Genomic DNA, 26,798 nt, shown 5'->3' with positions numbered 1-26,798 from the left:
TTACCGAATGAAAAGTATCGTGAAAACTATACCCAACCTTCGTTCAAGCTCTAGACGAGCCATTAAAGATGTCGTAGCAATTATAAAAATGGTAAAAATCACTGTGTTTTGGCTAATCGAAATACTAATACATCGAAGTTAACACCACAGCCATTGCAGACACCATATTTTTCACTCACAAGTGCAGATGATTATACAATGTTACGTCAACGGGCCGTTTGTTCAAAAAAATCATGAATTGAAGGATATCGAATCACGGAAATATTCTTCTCTGAAATTATAGGACATCTGTTGAGTTATTTCAAATCATTGGATAACGTTGTGAGTCTATTGAAGTCCTGCGGTAAATGCCTATAAACAGTTTCAATGCATCATTACTGATTTCCAATCTGATTCCTAATTTCTTATGATTTCTCAGGCTTTTAAATGGTTTTCTGTGATGGTATCTGATTCTGAATAGCATTCACTTGAAACTTTCAGTCAACACGAATTTTAATGAATTGAATCCATTCGTTTCCTTTCCAAATGAATTACGTGCATTGTCGAAAGTTGCTCATTAGATGTTCGTGCGTAGACATGCATGCTATATATGGATAGAGGATTCCCGATAGTTTAATAAAGAGGGCATCTGTTTCGGGAAGATCTATAATTGTCTGATCGATACAGCTGTAAATGACTTCTCTGTTGATCGGAGCAGTTTGAAATTTGTTAGAGGTTTGTAGGAATGTACATAAATGAAAGCAAGTGCCCTCCGTCTTCTCGAAAACTCCTGACCCTCCGTATATCGTTGTTTTATCACACTCAACAGATAGCAAATTTCACCCTTGTTCAGTACCGACTATTTTGGCATCCGGTAAATGACGGTCATCCAATAGATTGCCAAACAGTCGCCACCGTTCAAATCTGCAATCGCCAGATTGTGAAAAGTCTTGAAATCATCTGGAATCACCTAGAATCTCCGAAAAAATTTGAAAGTCGAGTACTGTATTATTTTTAACCCTCTGAACACTTTGAAAATTACACCAAATGTCACTTCAATCTTATAAGAAATCATTGAAATCAACATTTTTTTGTAATCTTTCGATATGGAGAAAACTTTTACCATCTTATGACATCTTTTAATGAGAGATGAACCGTAGTCTTCAAAACATTTCTCAATCCGAAAAATGATTCTGAATCATCTTACATGTTTGGAAATAATGTAAAAATTTCCGCGTCAAAATACATTACGTACGAAAATTGAGGTAACCTTCACTTGCAGTTAGGTAAGCTTTGAAACATTAATCTGAGCCTTCTCCTTAACAAAATGAATATCATTTGCATAGAATATATGCGTTTCAGGTGTGTCAATACACTTGAGTTTTGGTGAAGTATTTTTCGGTCGTACACGTAGCCAGCTATTCTCCCTGCAGCGCAAAGGTCCATTACACATGAAGTGTAGACAGGTATTATAGGACTGCATGGTCCTCGTGCGTTCATTTTTCACTTCTCTTTTTTATACAGCTGTTAACGCTCGTAATTGGGTAGCTCAGACAATGGCCGAGACATTCTGTACGCTGCTAATTTTTCGGGCCAACGATATAATTGCCCAGGCTGTATTACCAGCATTACCGGTATTACCTGCCCGAGCAACAAACCGGAACCGCAAGTCCGAGAAAATCCTCGCAGCCCGGAGTTACCCAAGTCTATTATTCCTCAACCATGAAGAATGGGGATGCAGTAAACACGGACGAAAACTATGGGAAAAGTGGGAAGTAATAAGTGGTTTGGTCAGAAAAAGGCTTTCTAATTTAAACAAAAGACTTATTGAACCTTCCGTTTATCGCGTTTTTATCGATATTTTTTCAACCTTCACTTATTGTCAGTGAATAATGTCAGTCAGTTCGACAACGCTCTTTTACCACGAATGAAAACATGCTTAGATCCGTGAACAATGTTGTCGATTCCATGGATAGCTGTTATTTCATGCAAAACTTTACGTGTTTGACATGTTTCGTTGATTGAACAGAAAGTTTTTAAGACTTGACTCGACTTTACGTATTATAAGATAAATGGTTTTCTCCGATGCATAGGTTGGACAAATTTCATTTAAACTGAATAAACTTTGGTCAACTCTGAGTGTGACTATATGTCCCACGCATCCTTAAGAGGATGCTATAATCAGTCCTTACCGACCGAGTGGGATTTCGCTTATTTTTACTATTATCAAAGACTATGAATCGTTGATATAAAAATTTCAAAAACTTTATCGATTTAGCAAGAATAACGCCATAAAATGTATTTCTCCAATTTAAGTTGCAGTGATTAAATTACAGAAATATATTTCTTGACATTATTGCCGCGTGAATAGAAACTTTTTTCGACGATTGTAATCGAAATTGCACCTTTTTTTCGCGCCAGTAACGCATGAGCGTGGGCGATGGTCAAAATAAGGAAAATTTGACTCGGTCGGTAAATACCGACATCACACTCTTGAGGCAATTTGTTCGCAAACGTTCGCGCCCGAAAAGGATTCCGGAAACGTACTGACGTGACGCCGCTTCCGTCACCGTTCGAGGATCGCACAAAGCCGGCTGATAATAATCGGCGTTGAGCAAATTCTACGGTCACGTTTTTTCCGTGACTGGAGTTGAGGAGAGACGCGAATGCTGTGAATGCAATAGAATTCTTTCCAGGCAAGGAGAAGCTGCGGATTCCGTTCCCGGATATTTTTATCAAAGCGTAGAAGCATCGCCGCTCTCGCCGAGGCGGCTGCACTTAGGCCCCCCATTGTTAGCGAGACCGATACAAGTTAACCGCTCTCTAAAAGGTATCATTACACGCAATTAACTGCCGCTGATACGCTGGGGAATCGGTAGAGAGAAACTACGGGCACCCTGGAATTTCTCTACAGTACTGCCCTGTACCCCTTACCTTATATCCTTGTATACACCTAATTCTCCGCGGAATTTTGCGTCGTTAATACGACTCAAAAATTCACCCTTATTAACGCTTTCAGTCATAGTGGGACCGCTACGGTCCCACCTTTTAAAAAATCACCTCAGAGCTCTAGTATCGAACCAAGGCCTCTGAAAATACGTATCGGGGGTTTTTTGAGTCGCTGATCACGAATATAAGGTCAGATTTTGAAAATTCAAAATGGTGGATTCGCTATAGTCGATCCAATTGGGCAATGTGACTATAAAAATTTCAATCACGTAAAATCTTACTTTATCAGCTATATTCCTTCAAATATTCATTAGAAATAAATATTTCAGTTAATTTGAGATGAAATTTGAGATGAAATTTGAGATAATTAAAATCCGCGGTTCCTTATCATTATCATCAATATATATATATATGTGCATGCGTGCGTCATAATAGGGATATTGAAAAAAAAAAACAAGTAGAAGAAAAAAACAATAAAAAAACACAAAAAAACAAAAGAAAAAACACGAAAAACAGAAAAAAGCAACGAAAAACACACAAAAAATACAAAAAAAAAAAACAGAAAAAAACAAACAAATAGGTAGAGCTAGATGCTCTCCACGTCCTCGTCATTAGTTCCGGGTAGGGTTGAAAGAGAGACACGAATATAGACAAAGAAAGATAAGATGGTATTTGCATTCTTGGATTTAGAAATTATGAAGTTATGACTTCAGATTCGTGATCAGCCATTCCAAAATCCCCCAAATGACTAAATTCAGACCAAAATATTGAGCAGAAAGATATAAGATACAAAACTTGACGTCCGACATATCGGATCCGCCATTTTGAATTTTGAAAATCTAATGCCAGATTCGTAATCAGCGACCCCGAAAACCCCGAGTACCAAATTTTCATCGAAATCGGTGCGGATGAAAAATGCATGACTGAAAGGGTTAATCGTTCACTTTTGTGCCATGGAGAGAAATAACTTGCCGAGCCGGGAAATTTTGTAGGTTCAATACGGAAACAGCAGGGATTTTTCTTTCCAATTTGGCAAGTCCTTTATTTCAACTTGCAGGGATATTAAACCTTGCAAATACTTGCCTGTGCAATGTATTATTTTTTTCTACGTGCCAGTTTTCAACATGCAACTGACAGGTTTTCGACAATTTGACACATTTAGTTTCGCTCAATATTTTGTATATTTTTTAGCAGGTATCAATTGCAATGTTACATCGTAATTTAGAATTAATATTGTCAAATTGAAAGCTTTGAAAATATAGTTGATAATTTGATTTCGTTACAATTTAATGAATTTAAGACGATCTGAAAATTTTTGGATCTAAAAACTCGTCGCTACACAAGATTTCAATCTCGTGAAAAATCGTACTCTCAACTCACCTTCGAGCCATCGTTCTCAAGAAAAAATAAAAAAACAAAAGAAAAAAACAATACCTCACAATTATAACATTGGTATTTTTTTGATTCAACGGTAAAACCTGTACGATAAATCAACACAGGCACATCATATGCTTCATGTCACAAAATGAAATTGAATTCTAATTGATAAAATCTTTAACACAAACAGACTATTTTTAACTTAAAATAAAACATCCAACCTTGTGACGTATACTTTGTATTTGGTTGTACTCTGCTGAAAATCTGTAGAAACAATATAGTGATTACGACATTGCGAATGTCACTCGACGAATCCATGAATTTTTTTTATACCCAAGATAATAGCGTATAATCTAAAATATCGTGTACAAAATTATGTCGGATTTTTACAGCATGTTTGCTTGCAATACAAATTTTCCACCTGTTTCCTTACGAAAAAGTTATTTTAATTCGTACTGCAAATGAAATAATTCCCAATCGTTTCCGTGAAAACAATCGGATCAGTTGTGGTAACGGAATAAAATTCTCCAATATATACTCACACGAATCAATCTGCGGTTTCGTTTTACTTATTTGTATGTACGTCTTTTTCCTCACCAAAATCTCAATTGTATATTCGTACGATATTTTCTCAACTCAGTGTTAAAAGTTACTGATCAACTATCTCGTTCCATTTGAACAAATTCTCGATGTGTTCTCTAATTTTCTTTAGTAGCATTTGATGCACGAAATTGAAGTTCTTAATTCTGTCAGTAATATTCCTCAAATTTGTAATCGACTCGAACCCAAGTCTGCAGTCCAATTCACGTCAACCAATTAAAGAATGGTGACGAATTCTAGGAATAAATTCCATGAAGTGAAAATTCTCATAATTCAATTCACTTTTATCGTATAAGTGGTGCAAAGATGACCGTACTCGTTGACGAAGAAATGTTTCAACAGTCCCCTCTAAAAAACAGCAGTAAGTACTCAAATTATACCGGTCAACAAGATTTTTTTAACGGAGTGATGAATTATTCGACGTCATTACTTTTACCTCTAAATCATACGCAATTGTTATTATATTCCGAAAACTTTGTTTCATCATATCCAGATAAACTATACTTTAAATTTTAATAAGAAATAACTCGTACATAACTACCAAATTAAATGTACAGCCGACGATCGCTTTAATAAAGTAAGACAAAACAGGTAAAGCGACAATAAGGTATTTTGTGACAAATTTTTTCAGAATAAGCCGTATTAAATTAAAAGTTACAAGTGTCCGGAGTTCGTTTTTATAATTAATCTGTAGCCGATCACTATAACGAAATTAAAGCAAATTATGGATAGCTTTTTGACTTTTTTGCACCTAAACAGGAAGAAAATACAATTCGTGACAAAGGCAAAAAATATTTTTTGTTTACTCGGTGTAGTCTCAGATACAAACTGAGTTACGAATCGGCTGGCAGAGTTTCGACACATAGTGTAAAGTTTATATATTAAATTCATAGAGTAAAGTACAGTGGTATGCGTAGTTGAATTTTTGGGTGTCAAATTTGTGGATATTAAATTTAACACCGAGTAAAATGAAAAACTAAACTTGGGATGTGGCTAAGGAAATTTTTTTTGGTGTTCATTAATAATTATTAACATCGTTATGAGTATACCTTAGATTATACACTGGTTGGTTTTAGAGTAAATTACGGCACAAATAATTCTATTAGACTTTCTTTATAACACGATTACATTTTTTGATACATTTTTTTTCCGCGCCAGCAGAGAGTACATTTCAATTACTGTACCTTACCACAAATTTACTTGAGAATTCTGTACATTTTGCTCCCAAAACTTCAAATGCACAAAATCACACTTCAAAACTTAACGCTTAGCTTCAAATCAATATAAACACATAAATAATTTATTTTTTAATAAAAAATATCAATTACTTAGGATTTCAACCCACTATCTGTGGTTACCTATGACACGTCACAAGGTTCCTACTCGAGTACGTCGTCTGTAAATTCGTAACTGTAACACACTGCAACGACAATCTGGTGAAGTTGAAGAAGAAAAACAAAAGAAAAAAAAAAGTGAAATATCTCTAATAATGATATTGAGGTGAATTTTTGAATTTCAAGTAAAGCGACTAATTTCGGTGTTCTACACCATCTGTGTAGCCTCTAACACATAGCGACAGAAATCGGTGACATTAGAAATTCAACCAAACGTTAATTTAACACCTCAGAGATGATCCTATGTTGATCATAGTTCTTGACAATTAAACTCAGTTCGGTATCAATGTATGTGACATCATTTAGTGTCACTGGATTCTGTATTAATAACAAACACCGGTGATGTTTCGATGGTTAAAAAAAGTATATTTTCTATAATCATTTTTAAGTATAGTAAGAGAATTACTTTATTCAAACTTTAAGCATATGAGAGAACAATATTTGAACGGTATTTCATAAAATTTTCATCCAAAAATTTTAATAAATCTATCGTTTAGAAATGGTTTGCAGAGTACCCGGTATCCTCGCGGTGAAAACGATAACTGACAGCTTTGCCTGAAATGAAAAAATCAAACACATTCAGTTAGCAGATGAGCACAGCTAGTAATTGAACGGAGGATTGGGGAAAAAAAATTGAAATTTGAATATTTGGCAGAGTTGTATGCAAAAAAATACGATTCTCGGTAAAATATAGACCACGTCTAGCCTTGTAAAATAAGTTGCGACCAAAGAAAAACAAAATCCTTCTTTACCTCATTAGCTACATTCACCCACTAATTGAATATATTTGGTTCTTTGATTTCAGATAAAGCTATCACGAATTATCCAGTTCACAAAACCGAGTTGTCAATGGCTGAATTTTCAAAATTTTAGAATGAAAATCTTATAAAATACTGTTCTTATGCTTAAAGTTTGGATAAAATAATTCTTTTGTTACGTTTTTTTTTTTTTATTTTTTTTTATTTATTTCTAATCAGATAGAAAATACAGTAATCCTTCAACACCACGAACGGATTGAACTTGTTGAGACTACACGCGGTGTTGAAATGGTGTCAAATCTGGCAAAATTTTTTCCCCAACCGTGAAACAATCGGATAAGTTGGCTTGAACTCGCCACGCTTGGCAAAGACAAAAAAAAAAAAAAAAAAAATCCCCCTCGCCGTTGGTTCGCCAACATCGAACCTGAGATGCATGTAATACATGTACCTATGTATTATATATAATATACACCTATAACGGCAGGCTGTGGGATCAGCGCTGGTTCGTTAATAATTAAGAGACCAAGTGTCGAAAGCCGAGTGTGTGTGCATGGAGGAGAATAATTGTCGCGAGCTAACCGGGGGTTCAGACAGCCGGCCAGCTGCAATTAAGACGATCATTGCCGCATGCAAATCGATGCATTGTTTTTGCCCGTCCGTTGTTGTGGAACGTGGCGCGATGTCTGGTATGGTTCGTTGTTTTTTTTTTTTTTTTTTTATTTATTTATTTATTTTTTTCTCCTTCTTTACGTCCTTTTTATTTTTGCTCTCCTCTCTACTTCTTTTTATCGCGTAACGCACCGATACAACGAACGTACCTCCAACGAGCCGAACGAGTCAAGAAACATTACGGCTAACCAGCTGACAACAGCTATTCCACATATATTTATATACAAATATATATTTATTACCGATAAATGTAATATTTTCGCGCTTGTGAAATTGCGAAAAAGGATTAAAAAATCACCGGATGAACAGAAAAGCTCGGCTCTTTTGCGACAGGCGAGAATAATTGATCGCAATTCTGGTCCTCGATAGCTGATTTTATAGCTGGTTCGATGTTCAAATTCGAGGGATCGGGGCAAATTGTAGTGAGAAAAAAATTTGGAAGCGATATGAACGGTTTGGTATAAACGATAAAAATTATTGGGATAATCGAGTGAAATGTTTTGAAATTAATTATATTTGAATAAGACATCGTAAATTACAGTTGATTGAAAACGAAAGATTGTGTATAAAATTCTAAGAAAACGTCTAGATAATTTTGAGAATTATGAATTTCTTCAAAGTTCCGGCCACCGCCATTTTTTAGTCTAAAGTCAAGAGGTATTTCAAAACATTCTGTCGTATCTCTATCCGATAGTCGATTATCTTCCAAATCAATTCAGCAGTTTGTTCGAAATTCAGGCTGCATGTAACCGATATTGGTTGACGTTTCAAAAATCTTGTAAAAGGTTTCGACCAAGTGCTTTAAAATGAGGGATACTATTGTCAATGAAATAATCATATAACTGCACATTTGGCTGTTAATTGGTATTTTCGTAGATAAGGTATGGACGTAAGAGTTGCACCAAAAATATCGGTTAAAAAGATTAAGACATACACTATAAAACAGGATATTCATTGATACTGCGCACCTGCAAATTCATATCTATAGGCAGGGCGGGGTTCTAGTTACGAATTTTAAAAATTCCGAAAGCACCTAATTCCAAATTATTTGTCGGCGAAACTTGACGTAAAGAAATCAAACTTTTACGAAACAACAAAGTTTCGAATGTTCGGAAACCTGACAGCTCAAAGTTCCGAAATTCAGGATTCCGAAAATTAAAGTTCCGATAGCGCAAAGTTCCGAAAAGTAAAATTCGGATAGAGGAAAATTCCGAAAATTAAAATATACTCACACAGTGCAGTTTACTCAACGAGTTGGTGTATAGAATCAGAAAAATCGAAAATCAGAATGATCAAGATTCCGAACGTAAAATACGAAAAATCCAAAACAAAGAAAGATCGAAGTGGTGAAATTATACCAAGCCAAAAATTCATCGAACTGAAAACCCTCGATAATTCGGAATCTCGATCTCTTATATTTCAAATTTCCTCATTTTTGCATTTTCGCAACTCTGACTTGTCGGAGATCAGCCCTTTCGGAATTTTGAGCGTCAGATTTCGAACCATTCGAAACTTTAACGTTTCCTCAAAGTTTTACTTCTTTACTTTGAGTCTTACTGCTAAAAAAAGACTCGAAATTCGGCGCTTTCGGAACTTTTCAAATTCGGAGTTTCAACCCAGCCTCCTTGCAGGTTCGTCAATAATAATCGTTCAGACTGCACGAGTACAATTTTTCCGAAGATTCTCAATAACAATGCAGCCGCGTCAAAAAAAAAAAAAAAAAAAAAAAAACGATTCAACAAACGATAGAACGAAAATGTCTCCGAGCAACGTAAAATAATTTGGGAGCGAAATGAAACTCAGGAGAGAGGCGACGCGACTCGAATGACGCAGGTAAAGATATCGAACCTCTAACCGGAAAGGGAAGCTCCTAGGAAATTCTCTAATAATTCTATTCTTATCATCTCGATGACAAGGTGGAATTGACAAGCGGATACATAATGCAACGTGAGGTTGCCACCGAGAGACATGCCGAGGAGACCGGATGCGAGCTATGCGTTTCATGAGTTTCATGCGTTTCATACGCTCGCGCACCGGATGCGCCCACACCGAACCTGCATACTGATCCATCGACATCTCGTAACTTCAGCCCGTCACGATCTGATGGATCTGACTCAATTTCACGGCTCTACAAAAAAATTTTTGTTCTTCGTCCCAAAGTTTATTTTATGATTTTCTGGTTAATTATGAACAAAAACGAAAAGAAAATACCTTTTTTTGGTATAAAGTTTGCTTTTATAATAGTTATAGTAAAAATACTCATTTTTAATTATTTTTTTTAAATATTAATTATTTTAAATACATTAAAAAATACCGCGCGATCAGAGTTGGGTTTTAACGTTCAAACAGTACTTCTAGATGGCACTCGAGTGATAAACAACGATCAAGTGTTTTGTAGAAATCCAGAATAACTGAAAATGTTCTCATTAAAAGTACATATGCTGCATGCTCATTTAGATAAATTTAAAACCAACATGGGAGCGTATTCAGAAGAGCAAGGAGAACGTTTTCATCGGGACATTTTGAGCTTCGAACAACGTTGTCAAGGCCAATACAATGAAAACATGATCGGAGACTATATTTGGGGTTTATTGAGAGAAAGTACTTACGAACATAAAGGAAAAAGTAAAAGCGTGCACTTTTAAATTATTTTCTACTTTTTTGTAACTTATTTTGATAGTAAAACTTAATAAAAATAATAAAAATGTTTATTTAAATGGTTTCATCTTTAATTGATAATTAAAACCACAGATTTTGAAAAATATCGTTCAATCGGTCTCCTAAATACAAAAGCAAACTTTTTAATGCTATATATTTTTTTTTCGTCTAATTACGAACTAAAGAATCGAAATCTAATACTTTGAAGTCTAGGTAAAATTTTGTGTTGATTCGTGTTTTTGAGCCGAGGTTTGAAGAACGAGTCAATATATCGGCGCTAAAAATTAGATCGAGGCGAAAATGTAGAAAGAAAAGAAAAACAAAGGGTCGGGGTCACGATATTGAGTTTTAACCACACAACGAATAACGTTACACCGAGAGAAATTTTTAGTTCCGGTTACCGCTCAGTCCTTGACTATTTTCATTTTTTACCACAATCGAAAAATATAATTCTAGGCACGAGATGAAAATTGGTTTTCTAGCTTTTACCGAAAAGTCCTTCTTTCTCATTACGATCACTGTTGCTAGATTTTCTTGTAACTGTTGCGAAAATTTAATGCTTGTGGAACGATAAATTAATGTCAAAGCCTCATTTAACTAAAAACGTAGAGTAAACCGAAGAAACTGATTTTGCGTTGCAATTACGAAAAAAGGATCGACGATAGCGCAAAATGGTTACGCGTACCTCGTTTTTCGTATTACCAACAATATTTAAACAGTTCTTTTTTTTTAACGATAACTGTTTTACTGAATTTTTCTAGTTACTGTAACAAATGCAATTTTTCTCAGTGTATTTTTAACTTTTTTTTACCTGTTCCCGAAACGGGGGGGGAAAAACGTCCCAATCTTGTAAATACCATCTCTCGGGTACATCGCAAAGTCAAGGGCCTCATGGGGTCTATATTTATTTGTTTTTAACAAAGAATCACGTCGGCCAAAAATTTTTTGCGTGTGTTCCAAAAAACGTTGTGACAAAAAATCAGTAAGCGGAACACGAAAAGGTAAGCCGTTCTTTTGTGGTGCGAAGCTTAAATTCGCGTGGAGTGTTTCTTTTTTTCACCCTCTCTTACCATTCTAAGGTTAACACAATAACCTTAGTAACAGCGTGTTAGAAGGTAGTAAATTCACAATTGACATTTGAAATTTTTATGAAACAGATTTTGGCGATTTTTAAAACTCAATATCGCCACCTTTTTATTTTTCAATCGTTCTACATTTTTACCTTGACTCGGAAATATTTCGATCACTTCGAAATGAACTCGTATTCTACAAATATTGTGATTCTAGATATTACAGATTGATACCCGAAAGACTTTTGCTTGAATAGTTATAATACATCATTTCTATGGCTGTAAGAATTTTGAGTTAAACGTAGGGTGATTTCATTTGAAAAAATAAAATCATTTATCATTCCCTCTCAAAAATAGTGCTAAGCTAAATAAAATGTGTCGGTACATGTTGTAAAATAACTGAGTTTCCCTGTTGATTCGACTAGTTTTACGAGTTATTTCCGATGAATAATGGTCACATAGTGCATGATTCACCTTTTAAATTTGAGGTAAAAATGCTTCTATGAAGAATCTTTATAATTCGGAAAAACTGATGCTCAGACCATTTTCTGGTTCAGCAAAAATAAGAGAAAAAATTTGTCCAGTAGTCGTGTTCAACGTTCGGAGTTCAGTTCATAAAAATTGGATAATTCTTTCCTCAAACAAGTTTCTGAAGTAAAAGATTTTGGTGTCTATTTTTATTGTAATTAAAATTTTAACAAACATATTGATTATATTGTTCCGAAAGCTACGAAACAAATTAACTTTATTAAACGTTTTTCTAAAAGATTTAGTAAAGGACAAATTTTTAGAACACTTCATAGTTTATTCATTTATCCAATTTTCATTTACTGGTCTGTTATTTGGAAACGTCATACATATACAAACATTTACAAACTTGAAAAGTTAAAAAACTTATTTTTGCGTTTTGTAGCTTTTAAGACTGGCAATCCAATGCATTTTACTGATCATCATTACTCCAATATTTCTTCAAATCTTCAAATACCCTCTGTTTGTTCAGCAATTTAAACAATTGATCTAACTCTTACGTATAAAATTCTCAGCAACGTGATTGATTGTCCCGAATCACTGTCTAGGTTTCGTTCTTTCGTTCCAAACAGAATTTTACGATACAACAATAACTATTTCTCCCTAAACCTGAACAGCAATTCTTACTCCGTGATTGACCGTCTATCATCGTAACGTAACGAGAATGAAAATAGGTTTGATCTTTACAACACCAGTTTTTATACCATAAAAAACCTCTCTAGAGCTTTATTCAAGAACGAATAGTTGTTTGTTTGAAAACTGTACTACACCATTACGCCACTCAATACTTTTACACATGTAGTGCCTACATCCCGTTAATCTCTAGTAAATAAATAAACAAATAGAAGTATCATCCCAACCTGAAACGGTCTAGTTTGCATACAACATAAAAAATTCAAACGGAGCAATAATGTTTTCGGAAAAATTTAGTGCAGAGGTGAGTAACAGCTCGGCGTTGCATCAGCAGCAACAGATGGACATCCCAGCCACAGCAGCGTCGCATTGTTCTAAAAGAATTTGATTGGAACGAAATCGAGCAAAGCCTCGACCCCTGCAAGCTTCGAACATAATAGAACGACGGAGTGACACGTGTGCCGCAGCGGCTCTCGCGGTGTTAATTAAAACAATGCTTGACTGGTGTAAACCGCGACACCAATGCCAGGGCAAACCAACCCAGAAGCTCGCATATGGTCTCGCCGCAATTCATTGACTTCGGCACAATAAAACGCCAGCCGTGCCAACTTGCGATTATTTTTTCGACGCTGGTGTTTTTTTTTTTTTTTTTTTATTTTTTTTTTTTTTTTTGAGTATTCGGATTCTTAGCAAGCGCGGGGATTCGAGATACGTGCAAAAAATTGCTCCAATCAACGTCCGAATGAACCGGACGAACCGAGATGTTCAAGATATGTTCGCAAGCTTCATCGTGAAGTCGTAGATCGAAACGAATCGTATACATTAAAAAAAAAAAAAATGTTTCAATTTGTTTCGCTGAGAGAAATTTTTAGTTTCGGTTACGGCTCGGTCCTCAACTATTTTCATTTTTTACCACAATCGGAAAATATAGTTCTGGGTACGAACGGTTTCTTAACGATACCTGTTTTACTGAATTTTTCTAGTTACTATAACAGATGAAATTTTTCTCAGTGTTAAAACTAATGAATTCTGTCTGATTACGGACCTCATACGTAAGAAAATTTTGGCGTGAGCGAGGAAGTGTTGTTGAATTTATTTGAAATTTATGTCGAGCAGATGAACATTTGTTTCACAAAAGTGAATTTTGCAACAGGTTCGTGTGACTGAATTTATTTTTTCCTGGTGCAGTTTTCAAATTCGATTAGTTGACTGTAATTTCTAAAATTCGTAAAAATCGATCAGCTTATTTTACCGTTTGCATTTTTCATAACGACGAATAATTCTTACAATAAAATAGGAACTGGATTAAAGAGCGGAATTTCATTACAATCATCGTAGGATTCAGCGATAATTTCCAAATGCTAATGTCGCCTTTTCCAACGAAGATTTAACTAATGAAAGCAGCAACAATTCTTCTAGTACAGTAAAAATTTGTCCAGATCAATAACGACCCGATGTGAACAAGGAAATTAATTTTGCGGTAGTTGAAACACTATTGATATCACAGAAAATTTTGCGTTTTTTTTTTTTCTCTGACGACTAATTCACTTGGTTGCTACTGATAATTTGTAAATCACAGCAAGAATTTAGAACACAAATTTCCATTGCAAAATCAAATTCCGAGCAAAAAAACAACGTGTATAATAGATTACCAAAAATATACTTCAGTTTTTCAAATTTTCAATGCAAGAGTTTTACATGGGGTAGACTAAAAATCACAATATCCTAAAAGAATATTGGTACTCATTTTTGAGTTTGGAAATTTACTTTTTTTTTCTTACAAACAATCGAAAAAAAAAATCGTCGAAACTACTTCACTCTTAAGTGAATTACGGAAAAAGAGGCAGAAAAATTTACGATCTGAAGAAATAGTTAAAAAATGATTGATTGATTCAAGTCTATCATTTCTCACAGCATAGAGTACTGAATCAATTTTGGGGAGCGCAAACTGTCGGAAAAAAATAATCTCTTTCCAAAAATTTACGGTCAACTGATTTTCCGATAGCGAATAAAACTCTTGGAACAATTAATAACAACCATAACGAGTTTCGGTCTCTCCCCATGACTGTGCCAACCGTTAAATCGCGATCAGAGCATGCAGGAATGATGGCATCTGCATTATACGGGTCGCGCATAAGTCGGTTTCGAATTAGTCGCGTGACTCGACCGGAAACAGTCGTTTGCTCGTCACCGTCAAGGGGTTACATCCATAAAAGAGACCCGGCTTCCTCTACGAGCCAAAGAAGAGAGAGAGAGAGAGAGAGAGAGAGAGACAAAAGCAAAAAAAGCGACAGAAAAAAAATTTTAAATTGAAAGAAACGAGATGAAAAAAATCTCCCGCGATTCGTATCGGACGCACGAACCGCGCCGCAGGGACGGAACGTGCGGATGGGGTTCGGTTTTTTTTTTTTTTTTTTTCCTCCTCATACAAACGCGCGAGATGATGACGCCTGACTCCACAGCTGTCCCACTGCCAGAGTGATGTCATCGTGGAAATTAGGCCACTGTCCAAAGATCTTACATAATGTACATTACGCGACGCATCGGAAGTCGTATATATTCTCGTAATAATTATAGGCTTGAAATGGCGTTCATCAAATTCATCGTCGCGAAATGTTCACTGGAGGCTAATTTTTTTTTCACGTTTAAACGTTACTTCGTTTATAGATTTGCCACGAAACTTTTTATCGCATGAATTCTGTCTTTGATTGTACATTTTTATTTAGCCTAAACTGAACGAATTGAAACAATTTGGCGAATACGATTTTCACGATATTCCACGAAACGTGGGAAAGTCGTGGGGATTTTTCATTTTTTCAAATTTTTCGTAAAAAACGATGGAATGTTACGAGAAATTGCGATTATTGCCAATTATCAGCAAAAAAATTCGAAAATTATGTAGGTACCCCGAAAAGTTGTAATTGAAATTTCCTGAATTTTTGGTAAAGAGTATCTACCGAACTTTTACAAAAAGTCATGATGATGTCAACAGTCTTTTGTGCCCGAAAAATAAGAAAATCCACTGGCCGCAAAAACGGGAAATAAAATTCTGTGAGCTCTTGTAGAATCGTTTAACGAATTTGTTCAAAACTCGATTATATTATATTGGCTCTAGTTTTTATGTTATCGTAGTATTGCAAGGAGGGGGATGGTTTCTAATATAATTATAATTTTATTCGCAAATTCTTCGTTGTCAAACACCAAAATTCACAGAAAATATAAGCCCAATAAAAAAAAAAATTTCTTATGTTAAGCTATGTAGCATTTTTTTGATAAGCTTTAATTCAAAAAAAAAAAAAAAAACATATTAACGTTGGTTTTTTGAGTCATACGTGAAAATGCCGATGAAATAAATAACTGGGGCCAATTTTGAAAGACTTACTCCTAGGTTCATTGACATCAAATCTTACTAAGGCCACTTAATTTCTCGCAATACAGAAAGTACAATAAAAAAAATCTCATATCTCTCTCAAGTAAATTATATCTTTTATTGTCATCCTGCTCACTCACTCCAGTCTTTTATCACTAATTCACGGATCCTACGTCAATGATCCAACATCTATCATTATCTCTCTAACCAGATGGAAAAAAAATCAACATCTTGAAACCAGAGAAAAAATTTTTGTACAAAATTTCGTAGGAAAATGTTATTTTTTGGCAGTGTCAATTTCATCTCGGTGAAATAAAGTAGATAAAAACTTCTACAATCTTGAGCAAAAAATCATGTCCATTTGAAAAATCATTACTATGCGAAAAATGATCGCCAAAAAGTGAACCATTAAATCAGTCATCGATGAAAAACGATTAAATTTGGCAAACAATTTTATTATAAAATTAAAATCTTTTTTTTGTTTTTCGAAATAGTACTTTTCACTTCTAGAGCTTAAATGTTTACACTCAAGTGCTCGGCGTGATTGCACGAGGATGTAAATCGTTACGCTCGTGATGCAAACTAGCTCCTTTCGTATCAAGGGTGTGTAGTTTTATTCCAGTGATGCGAATAATATTTCTCTTCCTACGTAGGCGTTAAATGTGGATTTTATGATCCGGGCATGGGGATAAATCATGATTTTACGATCCATGTTGCGGGTGTAAAATCCCGTTTTACGTATACGTATGGCAAAAAACTCTTTTTCACACCCATGGTTGGAGAGTAAGATTTTCAAAGCCTCCGGAGCGTGCGTAAAATGCCCCATTTCCGAACAGTAAGGTAAAATGACTCTGGCGCAAGCGCTTAGCCGAAACTCTCAATTTCACACACTAGGACTTTCCTGGCGCACGCGTGCTTTCCGATTACTTAATTTTACACGCCGTCTTTGTACACCCCCTGTGACGTCATTGAGCTGATTGTAAGTCCAACCTGAAGTTAGATTTTATAAAACTAGGCTTGTACCTCTGGACGTCTTCATTACCCTTGATCTACTTCTTCAAAATTGTTACATTACATTCGTTTGTTTCTCAAATCAAACTCTCCTCCATAAGCGTTATAAAAAAAAAAAAAAACTATCGTGTGTCATATGTGTGAATGGGCAATTCCTGACTCGTATTTTTACAACGCTCGCGTTGGCTCATACTGCAAACTTCGCACTCGTCGAAAGTCGTCCATTTTCCGCACTCGTAACACAATGTACTATTAATCACGTGCACAAGCAGTAATAGCGAAGAAAAAGTTTTCCACGACTTGATACTGAGTTACGGATTTCTCATGTATCGTATGTACCCAGCAATAGCTGGTCGAGTTGAAAACGTACGAGAGTTAAAAAGAGAGGGAAATAAAAAAAAAAAAAAAAACCCCTCCATAAGAAATATTTTCTGTTACGTTGGAAAAAATTCATGAACGAAGAATGCAAAAAGAGACGATCCAAAAGAAAAATACCAGACAAAACAAAAAAAGTAACGGAACTGCACGGACTGAGGCGACAAAGCCGATGTACAAATCAACGCGTTGCATACAAACAGGTATTCCGTCTCTATGTAAATCCGTTTCTCGCTTGGGTTATATAGGTGTATGATATACATATATATATATATATATATGTGTATTATTTGTGCAGAGAATTGTGCAGGCAGTCAGTGGCAATCGCGATATAAAGATCCAGCATGCAGCATGTATATAATATATACATATACGTTGTATGCGAGAATACTGATGATATAAAACTGAATCAGGGTAATTTTTTTTCTGCGCATCCGATGTACGCATGCGTATACATATACATTATACATACATGTATTCATCGTTGTATTATCGTTGTTGTTGTTGTTATAATTATTATTATTATCATCATTATTGTTGAACTTTCATTTTCCTCTCCCCCCCCCCCCCGCCTTTTCTATTTTTATTTCTTTGTTTTCAATCCCTCCGTTTGCCGTTCGCCGCCCCTCTCTCAGTATTTCATTGTAAACGCGCATGCAAATTGTTGATCCCTGGTTTAAGCCAAGGGAACCTTAGTGTATGTGTGTGTGTGTGTGTACGTATATGCACATGTACCCAGGTATAGGTATATCACTCGGTACATACATACCGCGGATTAATTTAAGCGCAGTCATTGTTTTTTGCCAGTTATACCGATAGCAAATAAAAGAGAGTACGGTGCAAAGTAAAAAAAAAAAAACAAAAAAAACAAGAGAGGCAAAAACCCACGTGGAAATCCTCGTCACGCTTCTCTGGTACGTTTGCTCTCACATACATACTCGTATATTATACGCGCTGCTGTACGGAACTTTACATTTGCGTGTGCAAAAAATTAGTCGACCAACGGCTTTTCCAACGGGGGGCGATTCAGCTTTGGCCCGGTATAAATTTCACCCCCGTAAACAAAAAGAATTAATAAGAAGAAAAAGAATAACAGCGGTATAATACGAATATTATTACCAATGGAGAAAACACGCCCGAAAGAATGCAACCGATTTTTCTATTCTTTCTTTTTCTTTTCAATTCTCGTCCAAATATAAGCGCATGAGATTTTATCATTTCATTTAGACAATTCGTTCGATAACAAAAGTCAAATTTTACTTGTAGCTAATAATTTTCCCGACCTAAGTTATGATTAAAGAGAAAAGAAACTCCTTGAATAAAAAAGGATAGAAAACTTGCGTGAAAACCGAGTGTTTTATCACATATATTTGACTTCTGCATACGCATTGATTGTTTGAAAATAACGTAAAATTTGAATATTCGAAATAGTATCAGATTCTTATATTCTTTGCCTTAGTCAATATTAATATTTCTCGACTTTTACGGCGCAATATTTAACGAGACACGAACCAAACAGACTTGAGCAAAAAATATTTCAACGTGGCCTCGTAAGTTTTCACCCTTAATTACCGCATAAATCAAAAAACAGACTATACTACTTCAAGAAAAATAAGATTTTCCCTAGAACCAATTTGACCGAAAATTTAAATTCATTAATATTTTCCAAAGGGTTTCCCAACTCGGCAATTATTTTTGCCCAAATTATAGTCCTGAAATGTTACCGAACTAACCTTTTTCGGGATTTTTCGAGCTTTCATAATATTGCCGATCTGAAGCTTTTGATTAAACTCGGTTTCGAAAACAGATGCGGCTAAGAAATCATGAGTTCAAAAAATAAAAAATAACTACCCGAAACGATAAATTGTGCATTGAAGAGCGATGAAAATCATCGCGTGATAAATTCTTTTCAGAAGGACGATTTTCCGGCGATCACCGCGTCTCTCCGTCGTTACCTTCCGGAAAGCGATACCCCGCTGATTCTTGACGTCGATCTGGATTTCTTCAGTACGAAAAATCCGTTCCGAGATCTCTACGAACGTGCCGGCCTGTATGATCGTCTGGCACCGCTTTACGCCTTTGATCGCCCCCATACGTCCGATCCTCAGGTGAGTCGATTCCTATATGTTACGTGTATAACGCATGCAAAGGTGCTTTGCAATGACGAAAACAGCGAGGGTTGAAAAAGAACGGGAAACTGCATCGATTTTTACATAATACGAGGATATTTGTGCAGTACAAAATTACATGATACAACTATTTCTCTGCTTGTTTGAATTGATTGCAGTCTAATGATTAATCCATTAAATTATGCCACTTATTTACGTTAGGCACCCGAAATGTTCGTATCATTCAACGTTATTGATACAATCAGCATTTAAAAAGTACACAAGCAACAGGAAGTCGAATTTTGGTGAAGGTCACATTCGCATATGGACTTGGAGGGTTTCGTGTAGAATTGCAAACGCCTGCATTGATCGACGTTTTTTTTTTCGCTTCAAAATTTTGAAACACAGTGCTTATCCGATTTCCGGATTCCCAATTTTTACTACCATTATTGACAAAAAACACAATTTTAATATTGATTTTCCAATTTGCAGCGAATATGAGATATATGAAATCCAGTATTTTACTCTTTTACTGTCATCACTACAGTATTAAAAGTAAAACGGTTGGCTGTCGTTCAAAATTTTCTCGATATAAATAAAAAAAAAAAAAAACGTTAGTCACTGTATTATACAAGCTGAGTCAGTAAATTCACAAAAAATAGTAGAAAACAATTTTTTTCCTCAAATATGCATAATGCTTCAAATTTTTGGTTGTGTCAAGGACTCTAAAAGATATAGAAATCCATTATGAGTAACGTCACCGTGTTACGAGAATTTTCTAGCCTATGAGTTAAGTATATCTACAAACTATGATAACGTTTGTAAAGTATGAAGTATTTTAAAGTCGACCAGCATACCTCTAGAAAAAAAAAACTCTCATAGAAATAGATCCTTTCTTTCAAATCTTTGATATTTTTATGTTTTTTGCAAACAAATGCTCATTCGGAGAAATCCCGAAAGACGGATTCTTTTACTTCGGCACAAGAGTGTGTATAAATTTTTTCGTCACAATCGTAATGCGAGTTGTCATAAATCAGTCTACGCTAAACTCGCACAATGAAGAGGTTAACGCGAGCTTTGTGTTGTCCTTACAATTCACGGTGGCACTGATCAGGAAAAACCGGAAATTCGCAAAAAACGTTGACAAATTTCATAGTGGTATCGAATAATTGCAATACTTCCTCTACGAAGAAGCAAAATTCGAAAAATTATTGTTTTCTCTCCTTACCTGACCACTAAGTAGGAACATCACAAACATATTCAACGCCTATTGATTCGGACATTTATTTATTAGATACTCGAATTATAAATACTGGGTTGGATTCTACTCAGTGGAGAGACAGACAGGGAATGTTTTCGACCATTTATATTGACCATCGCGTGCATATAATGCAAAGAATAATTAAATGATGAACAATGCACGACTCGATCGCAACGTGTCGCATATTATACGTAGGTATATATATATATATATATGTGCATATATAGTTGGACATTATGATGCAGCGTGCATATCGGCCGCGCATAATGTAGGGGATCCGCTTTGCAGAAGGGCGCATGTGTGCGCGGGTCACGCGGCGGGAGATTCGAGGGTAATAATAGCCTCGCATTGTCTACGAAAACGGCCTCGGAACATCCGGAATGAAAAGTGCGACACGGGAAACGAGGGACGGGCGCTTAGATGCAAACTGGGAACCGAGCGGTTATTTAGCCGGGCTTTTCAACCCCTTGATCGTCATCTGGCTCGCGCCTAACTCCAAGTATGCGCAGGTATCTCTATACCTGATGGCGAATAAATCATCCCGTGTCGAGTGTGTGCAAACAGTCCAGTGGAAATCGTCGCTGCCTCTGGCTGCGCGGAGTTTGAAACTCTGAGCTTTTTTGATGTATACGAAACTTCGAATATCAGCAAAGTTTCGCGAAGCAAAAGTTTTCCTTCTTGTTTCGATGTATTTAGTACATTTCAAGATTGATTCAAATCGCGTATAAAATTGGTGTTCTTGAAGAACTCCTTGCGTCAACGCTTTTCACTAAGAAAAATTTGAATATAGTTAAACTATGAGACCAGCTTGCAAAAATAAATTAAAATGATGGCGAAAAATGTTATTGAGATATTGAAACATGGTGTAAAAAATGGTTTGAATATATATATATACAATTTCGACAAAACTTTTATCAATCAGGAAAAAATATTACGAAAGTTTTTTTTATGCAATACCAATTTTAATATTTAATTCGAATAGGTAGGAAAATACTTTTCTTACGAAACTTTAGGGATAGACAAAATTTCATGTGCGTCGTAAAAGTTTGGAGTTTTACTGACTTGTCTCCTTATTGGAGACTCGTTTTCTCACAAGTAACGAAAATTTTCTTTTGAGTGTAACAAAAGAAAATACTCAAATTATTAGACAAATTATTATTACATCTAGATATCGATTTCTGGTTCCAGATCTAATAGATTGTACGACTGTATTTCAGGATGGCTTATTGTGTTGAAAAGACTATTCTATACAACTGAACCAAGACATTTTTCGTTCATGGCTGTCGTATCGGTAAATATTCAATTTTTCAAGATTGCACTCATACTAATTTTGATTTTAATAACACAGCAATACCGAACTTACTACATACACAGAAAATACTTGGTTCCAACAAAATCAGCCAAATTTATTTATTTTAAAGCGATTTCAAATGAAAAATCGATATACAAGTTCTTTTTTTTTTTTTTACAAAATTTAGGAAAACCGTCGTATCTTATTAGTACAAAAATTCAATAAATTCTCAAGATTCGATTACGTCGTAATTAAATAATTGGAAATGTATTGAATTTTGACTCAACAACCCGGTGAAATTCACCAGTAAAATATCCAAGAAAACGAATAGCGAACATTTTTTGGTCACAGTTGCGAAACTGATTTTCATTTCGTATCCAAAATTTATATTTTCCGCCGTATTGCAATACATGAAAACAGTTAGGTACTGTGTACAGTAACAAAACTAGAAATTTCTATTGACACTGTAATTATTTAATTCTCACCGCACTTCCCCGATTTATTTTCCTGTTCTTTATCATGTTCTTAGCCAGTCTTCTTGATAATTATCTCAATAATAAAACGTAGTATGGTCAAATCCTTCAGGCCCTTTCACCGTGTTCGTTGATGAGAAGATTTCTCATCTTTCGTACATCAATTCATCTTCATCACGCTCATAAACGGATAGGTTTCCTTTTTTCTTTCCCCGTGATTTCTATCACCGTATCCACTTAGCAAGTTATTTTCTCACTTCCTAAACCCGTATTCATCTCTGCTCACCTCTCTAATTCTCTCGATCTCGCCATTCTCTTCAGCTACCTTGTCGAAAAATAATCCATAACATGTCAACGATGTTCGTTATAGCAAAAAAATTTCTATTCCTGGTTTCTTGATCCTCCCTTCTTTCGTTTGCCGTTACTTCCAGCTGATTTTCTTACAAGCTAACCATTCTACCTATATCAGATTCACTATTCAAAGTCATAGAATTGGACCATCGATAAAAGCCACTCCCTGATCATTTCTCTGGAGACACGATTTATTTTCCAGTTCGAAAGAAATACCGAACCATCTTACAGAAAAATGGCATGAACTCGTGAATCTACAAGAGAGTTAATAAGCTGTACGAAGATTGTTAGGTTCTCAGTAATACTCTGAAAGGGGCAAGTGAGCCGTGTGCCTGGGTCACGTGTGCGAATGCTTCCGGTTCATAGCTCGGCCATTTTTCTCTCGGAACGGTGACCCGACCCGTAGACTCGGGGCTTCTCACGCTCATCTGCATAGACGGGTGATTTCTGCACCCGGACTCGGGGAAGCACTCGAAGCCGTGGAGGCGACCCCCCGTCACTTTTCCTGAATCAACCACCGTCGATTTCAACGGAGAAATTAATACCGGCGAGGCATGCAAATCGGCGTTAAATGCCCCGCAACGCGACTCACGGAGCCCGTAAGGATGCATCCTGGGACGTACAGTCGGGTGAAAAAAATTTCTTAAGAATTGGGTCGTTTGGCTGACGTTGATGTGTTTTGAGTTGGTAAAATATTGTCGGATGAAGGTTTCTATTTTTTTTTTTCCTATTACTTCGTTATTTAAATAACTTGCAAGCTGTCGGAACTAATCGTCTCACAACTAAGAGAAGCCGCGTCGGTTAAAGCAAAAAATTTAAAAATCCGTTAATCCATTCTCGAGATGTCGTCATTTTCGTTTGTTTTTTGCTGTTCTTATTGTCATAACTCAGAAACTACCAGACCGATCAAATCCAAAATTTAATCGCTTCCGAGCTCACGAGAGAAGTGTCGATTTGGACCAAGATCAAGATCCGTTTATCAATTTTTGGGATAACATAATTTTTATTTCTCTTTCAATTTTGTGACTTAAATAACTCGGAAACTTTCAGGCCAATTGTATAATCTACAATCTGATCCATTCTAGCAAAACCCCCGGTGATTGAGGCTGAAATCATATAGATTCATTAATTCGTTTTTGAGATATTGTCGAACAAAAGCTGATCACACACACACATACCTGGACGTTTTTCCAAAAATGGTCGTCAGTGATTTTCTGGCCCCTAAAACGTCAGGATCTAGTGGAAACTCATCTTTTCATTCTAGGAGCAATTCCAATAATTTTCCTTGTAATCCCTCAACTTTTTTTTCCGACAAAAGAAACGTGGAAAGTTCAACGACAGCTCATTTTCTAGTCGTGAATGAATTTCTCACAAATCGCCTGGTTAGATTACAGATATCAATAATGTACTTCCACTGCTGAATCGTAAATTTATCATTTGTAGGTGGACTTTAACGATTGTACACGTGAGCCTTTTTTAGTGACTGAACAGCTCGAGAAAAAAATCGATCCCAGATGACTTGAAAAGACAAAATTTCGCGCGTAAATTAGAATAACTCGCTATCCGATTTTGAAAAAAAAAAAATTTATCACTCAGACCCCTAGGAATACTTTTGCATAAAAAAACCAGAAGTGCCAGAACTGTCGGGTTAGTCACACTGAGAAAAATTTCATTTGTCATAGTCACTAGAAAAATTCAGCAAAAAAGGTATCGTTAAAAAAGCTGCTTAAATATTGTTGAAATTAGGAAAAACGAGGTAGGCATAACCATTTTGCGCTATCGTCGATCCTTGTTTGACAATTGCAACGCAAAATCAGTTTGTTCGGTTTACTCTACTCTTTAGTTAAATAGGCTTTAACATAAATTTATTGTTGCACAAGCATTAAATTTTCGCAACAGTTACAAGAAAATCTATTAACAACGATCGTAATGAGAAAGAATGGTGACGGATACTAGACTTTCCGGTAAGAGCTAGAAAACTAATTTTGATTTTGTACCTAGAACTATATTTTTCGATCGTGGTAAAAAATGAAAATAGTTAAGAACTGAGCGGTAACTGGAAGTAAAAATTTCTCTCGGTGCAGCGTTGAACGAGATTTTTCTCATCGCGCTTAACTCGCTGTGAGCAAAAAGCGGGAGAAAAAAAAAAACACCCTTGAATACGAACCGCATGCGCGGTATGTAAATTTGGAAAAAGGCCGGCTACCCAAAGACCCCCATTATATACGCCTCTAAAAATCGAGTACAATCGGCCGAGCGCCCGTCAACTTTCCTTGCCGGCTACCTGTCCTGGTCCTGAGAACTCGTTTTCGCATTTGAATCATTTGAGATATTTAAATGACGCTTCGTGCCTAGCCGCCGCCGCGGCTTCAATGCATCGGTGCATACGCTTAAATGTCACAAATGCACTCTCCGCGAAGAAGGAAGCTGGAGGCTGCCGCAGAAATCTTCCCAACCGGGCATCGACTCACCTCTGAATAAGTAATTGTGAGAAAATACGTTGCCTTCTGTGCGCATTGAGAAAAAAAAAAAAAAAATTACGCAAGTTCTCTTACGGTTGACAGAAAATACCAGAGAAATTGGCATCGTTGAAATCACAGTTTGGACATGATTGGAATCACAAGAAAATAAGGTGAAGGCGATTTATTTACCGCATCGCATTTTCGGTATTATTACGGTATTGCATCTTCTAGTTATTGCAAAATTGAATCTGCCTCTTCGGTTAGGTAAATTTTTTACGATCGAATATGCCTTGATATTAGTTTCATTCTTGCACCAACGTCAAATATCAACGCGACCAAAAATAACCGTAAAACATACTCGATGTCGTCGTTACAGCTACAGACTTGATTCTCATTTTTTACCCAGAACTGTGCATAGGTTTTTTCATTTTTATGAAAAATTTAAACAGTTGAGGACTGCGTGGGAACATTTATCAACAACCTAGATATCTGTGCCCTAAAAATCAGCAAACATATTTTAACCACACGATGCGAAGTCTTGAACTAGGTATATGAATAATTTTATCAATAAAGGAAAAGACCTAAGCGACAGGAAACCGCGCCATTAAACGTAATTAGCATCGAGGTAGACTGAGAAATAACGGGGAAAACCACCAGCGTTATCGTGGTTTTATTAATTGAGCATAAATTAACGCTCTTTATACATATAACGTGTGTATATATAATATATATACATGTAATAGCAAAGTAGCATAGTGGCTTTGTTTCTTTGCGCGGGGATGCATAATTAATTTTATATTCCTTTTTTTTTTGCACCGTGCGTCGTTTTACATTTATAAAGGAGTTTGGTTGGCGGGTTGAAGATTAACAATAAAGTTTTTTTAACATTTTTTTAATGAAAGTGTTGAACACTGAGTATTCATGAAATTATTGGATCAGTGAGCTACGACAACCTTTTTGAAAGTAGGAAAATATAAAATACCGAAGCAATGCTTGCTTTATTTTAAATCGTTTTGAAATTTATTAAAAATCCAGGAGATACGTTCCATTTTATTCTACGACGGCTAATTTTGTTCAGAAAACTATTTTTTACGGAGCCATTGAGATGCAAATTTACTTTACTTCAGTAGTCGATTAAATACTGCCATTTGTTGATCAGACTCAGCATCGGTAGAATTTTATAAAATTGAATACTCAATTAACCCTGTCAAAATAACGAATAGAACTGTCTTGGTGAATTTGTAGAAAATAGTCGTGTGAATAAATAGCATAAAATTGAACGAATCAGATACATTTTCAACAATTTGTAAATGATTTCAAATTTTTTTGATTACAATTCCGAAATAATCAATTTGTTTTTTTTTTCTTTTTTCAACGAATCCTCACATCTTATGAGTGAGCATGAATTTGATGAATACTCAATTTGCGTACTACGTTACAAAGAAATTGCCAAAAGGCATCGATTTTCAACCCACAGACTC

The 26,798-nt window shown here is 35.7% G+C and overlaps 1 protein-coding gene across 1 annotated transcript in view; it reads left to right on the top strand.

The window, feature by feature from the left end:
* LOC124304325 (UPF0489 protein C5orf22 homolog) overlaps positions 1–26,798 on the top strand; it is an 808,682-nt gene that overhangs the window by 466,456 nt on the left and 315,428 nt on the right. The window contains exon 5 of the mRNA XM_046762367.1: positions 19,285–19,479. Within this exon, the coding sequence (XP_046618323.1) occupies positions 19,285–19,479 (195 nt within the window). The remainder of the gene's footprint in view (positions 1–19,284; positions 19,480–26,798) is intronic.

The sequence above is a fragment of the Neodiprion virginianus genome, chromosome 5 (assembly GCF_021901495.1).
Source record: "Neodiprion virginianus isolate iyNeoVirg1 chromosome 5, iyNeoVirg1.1, whole genome shotgun sequence".
NCBI classification, from domain to species: Eukaryota; Metazoa; Arthropoda; class Insecta; order Hymenoptera; family Diprionidae; genus Neodiprion; species Neodiprion virginianus.
The sequence above is the reverse complement of the archived record's forward strand: the minus strand, read 5'-3'. Positions and strand labels throughout refer to the sequence as shown.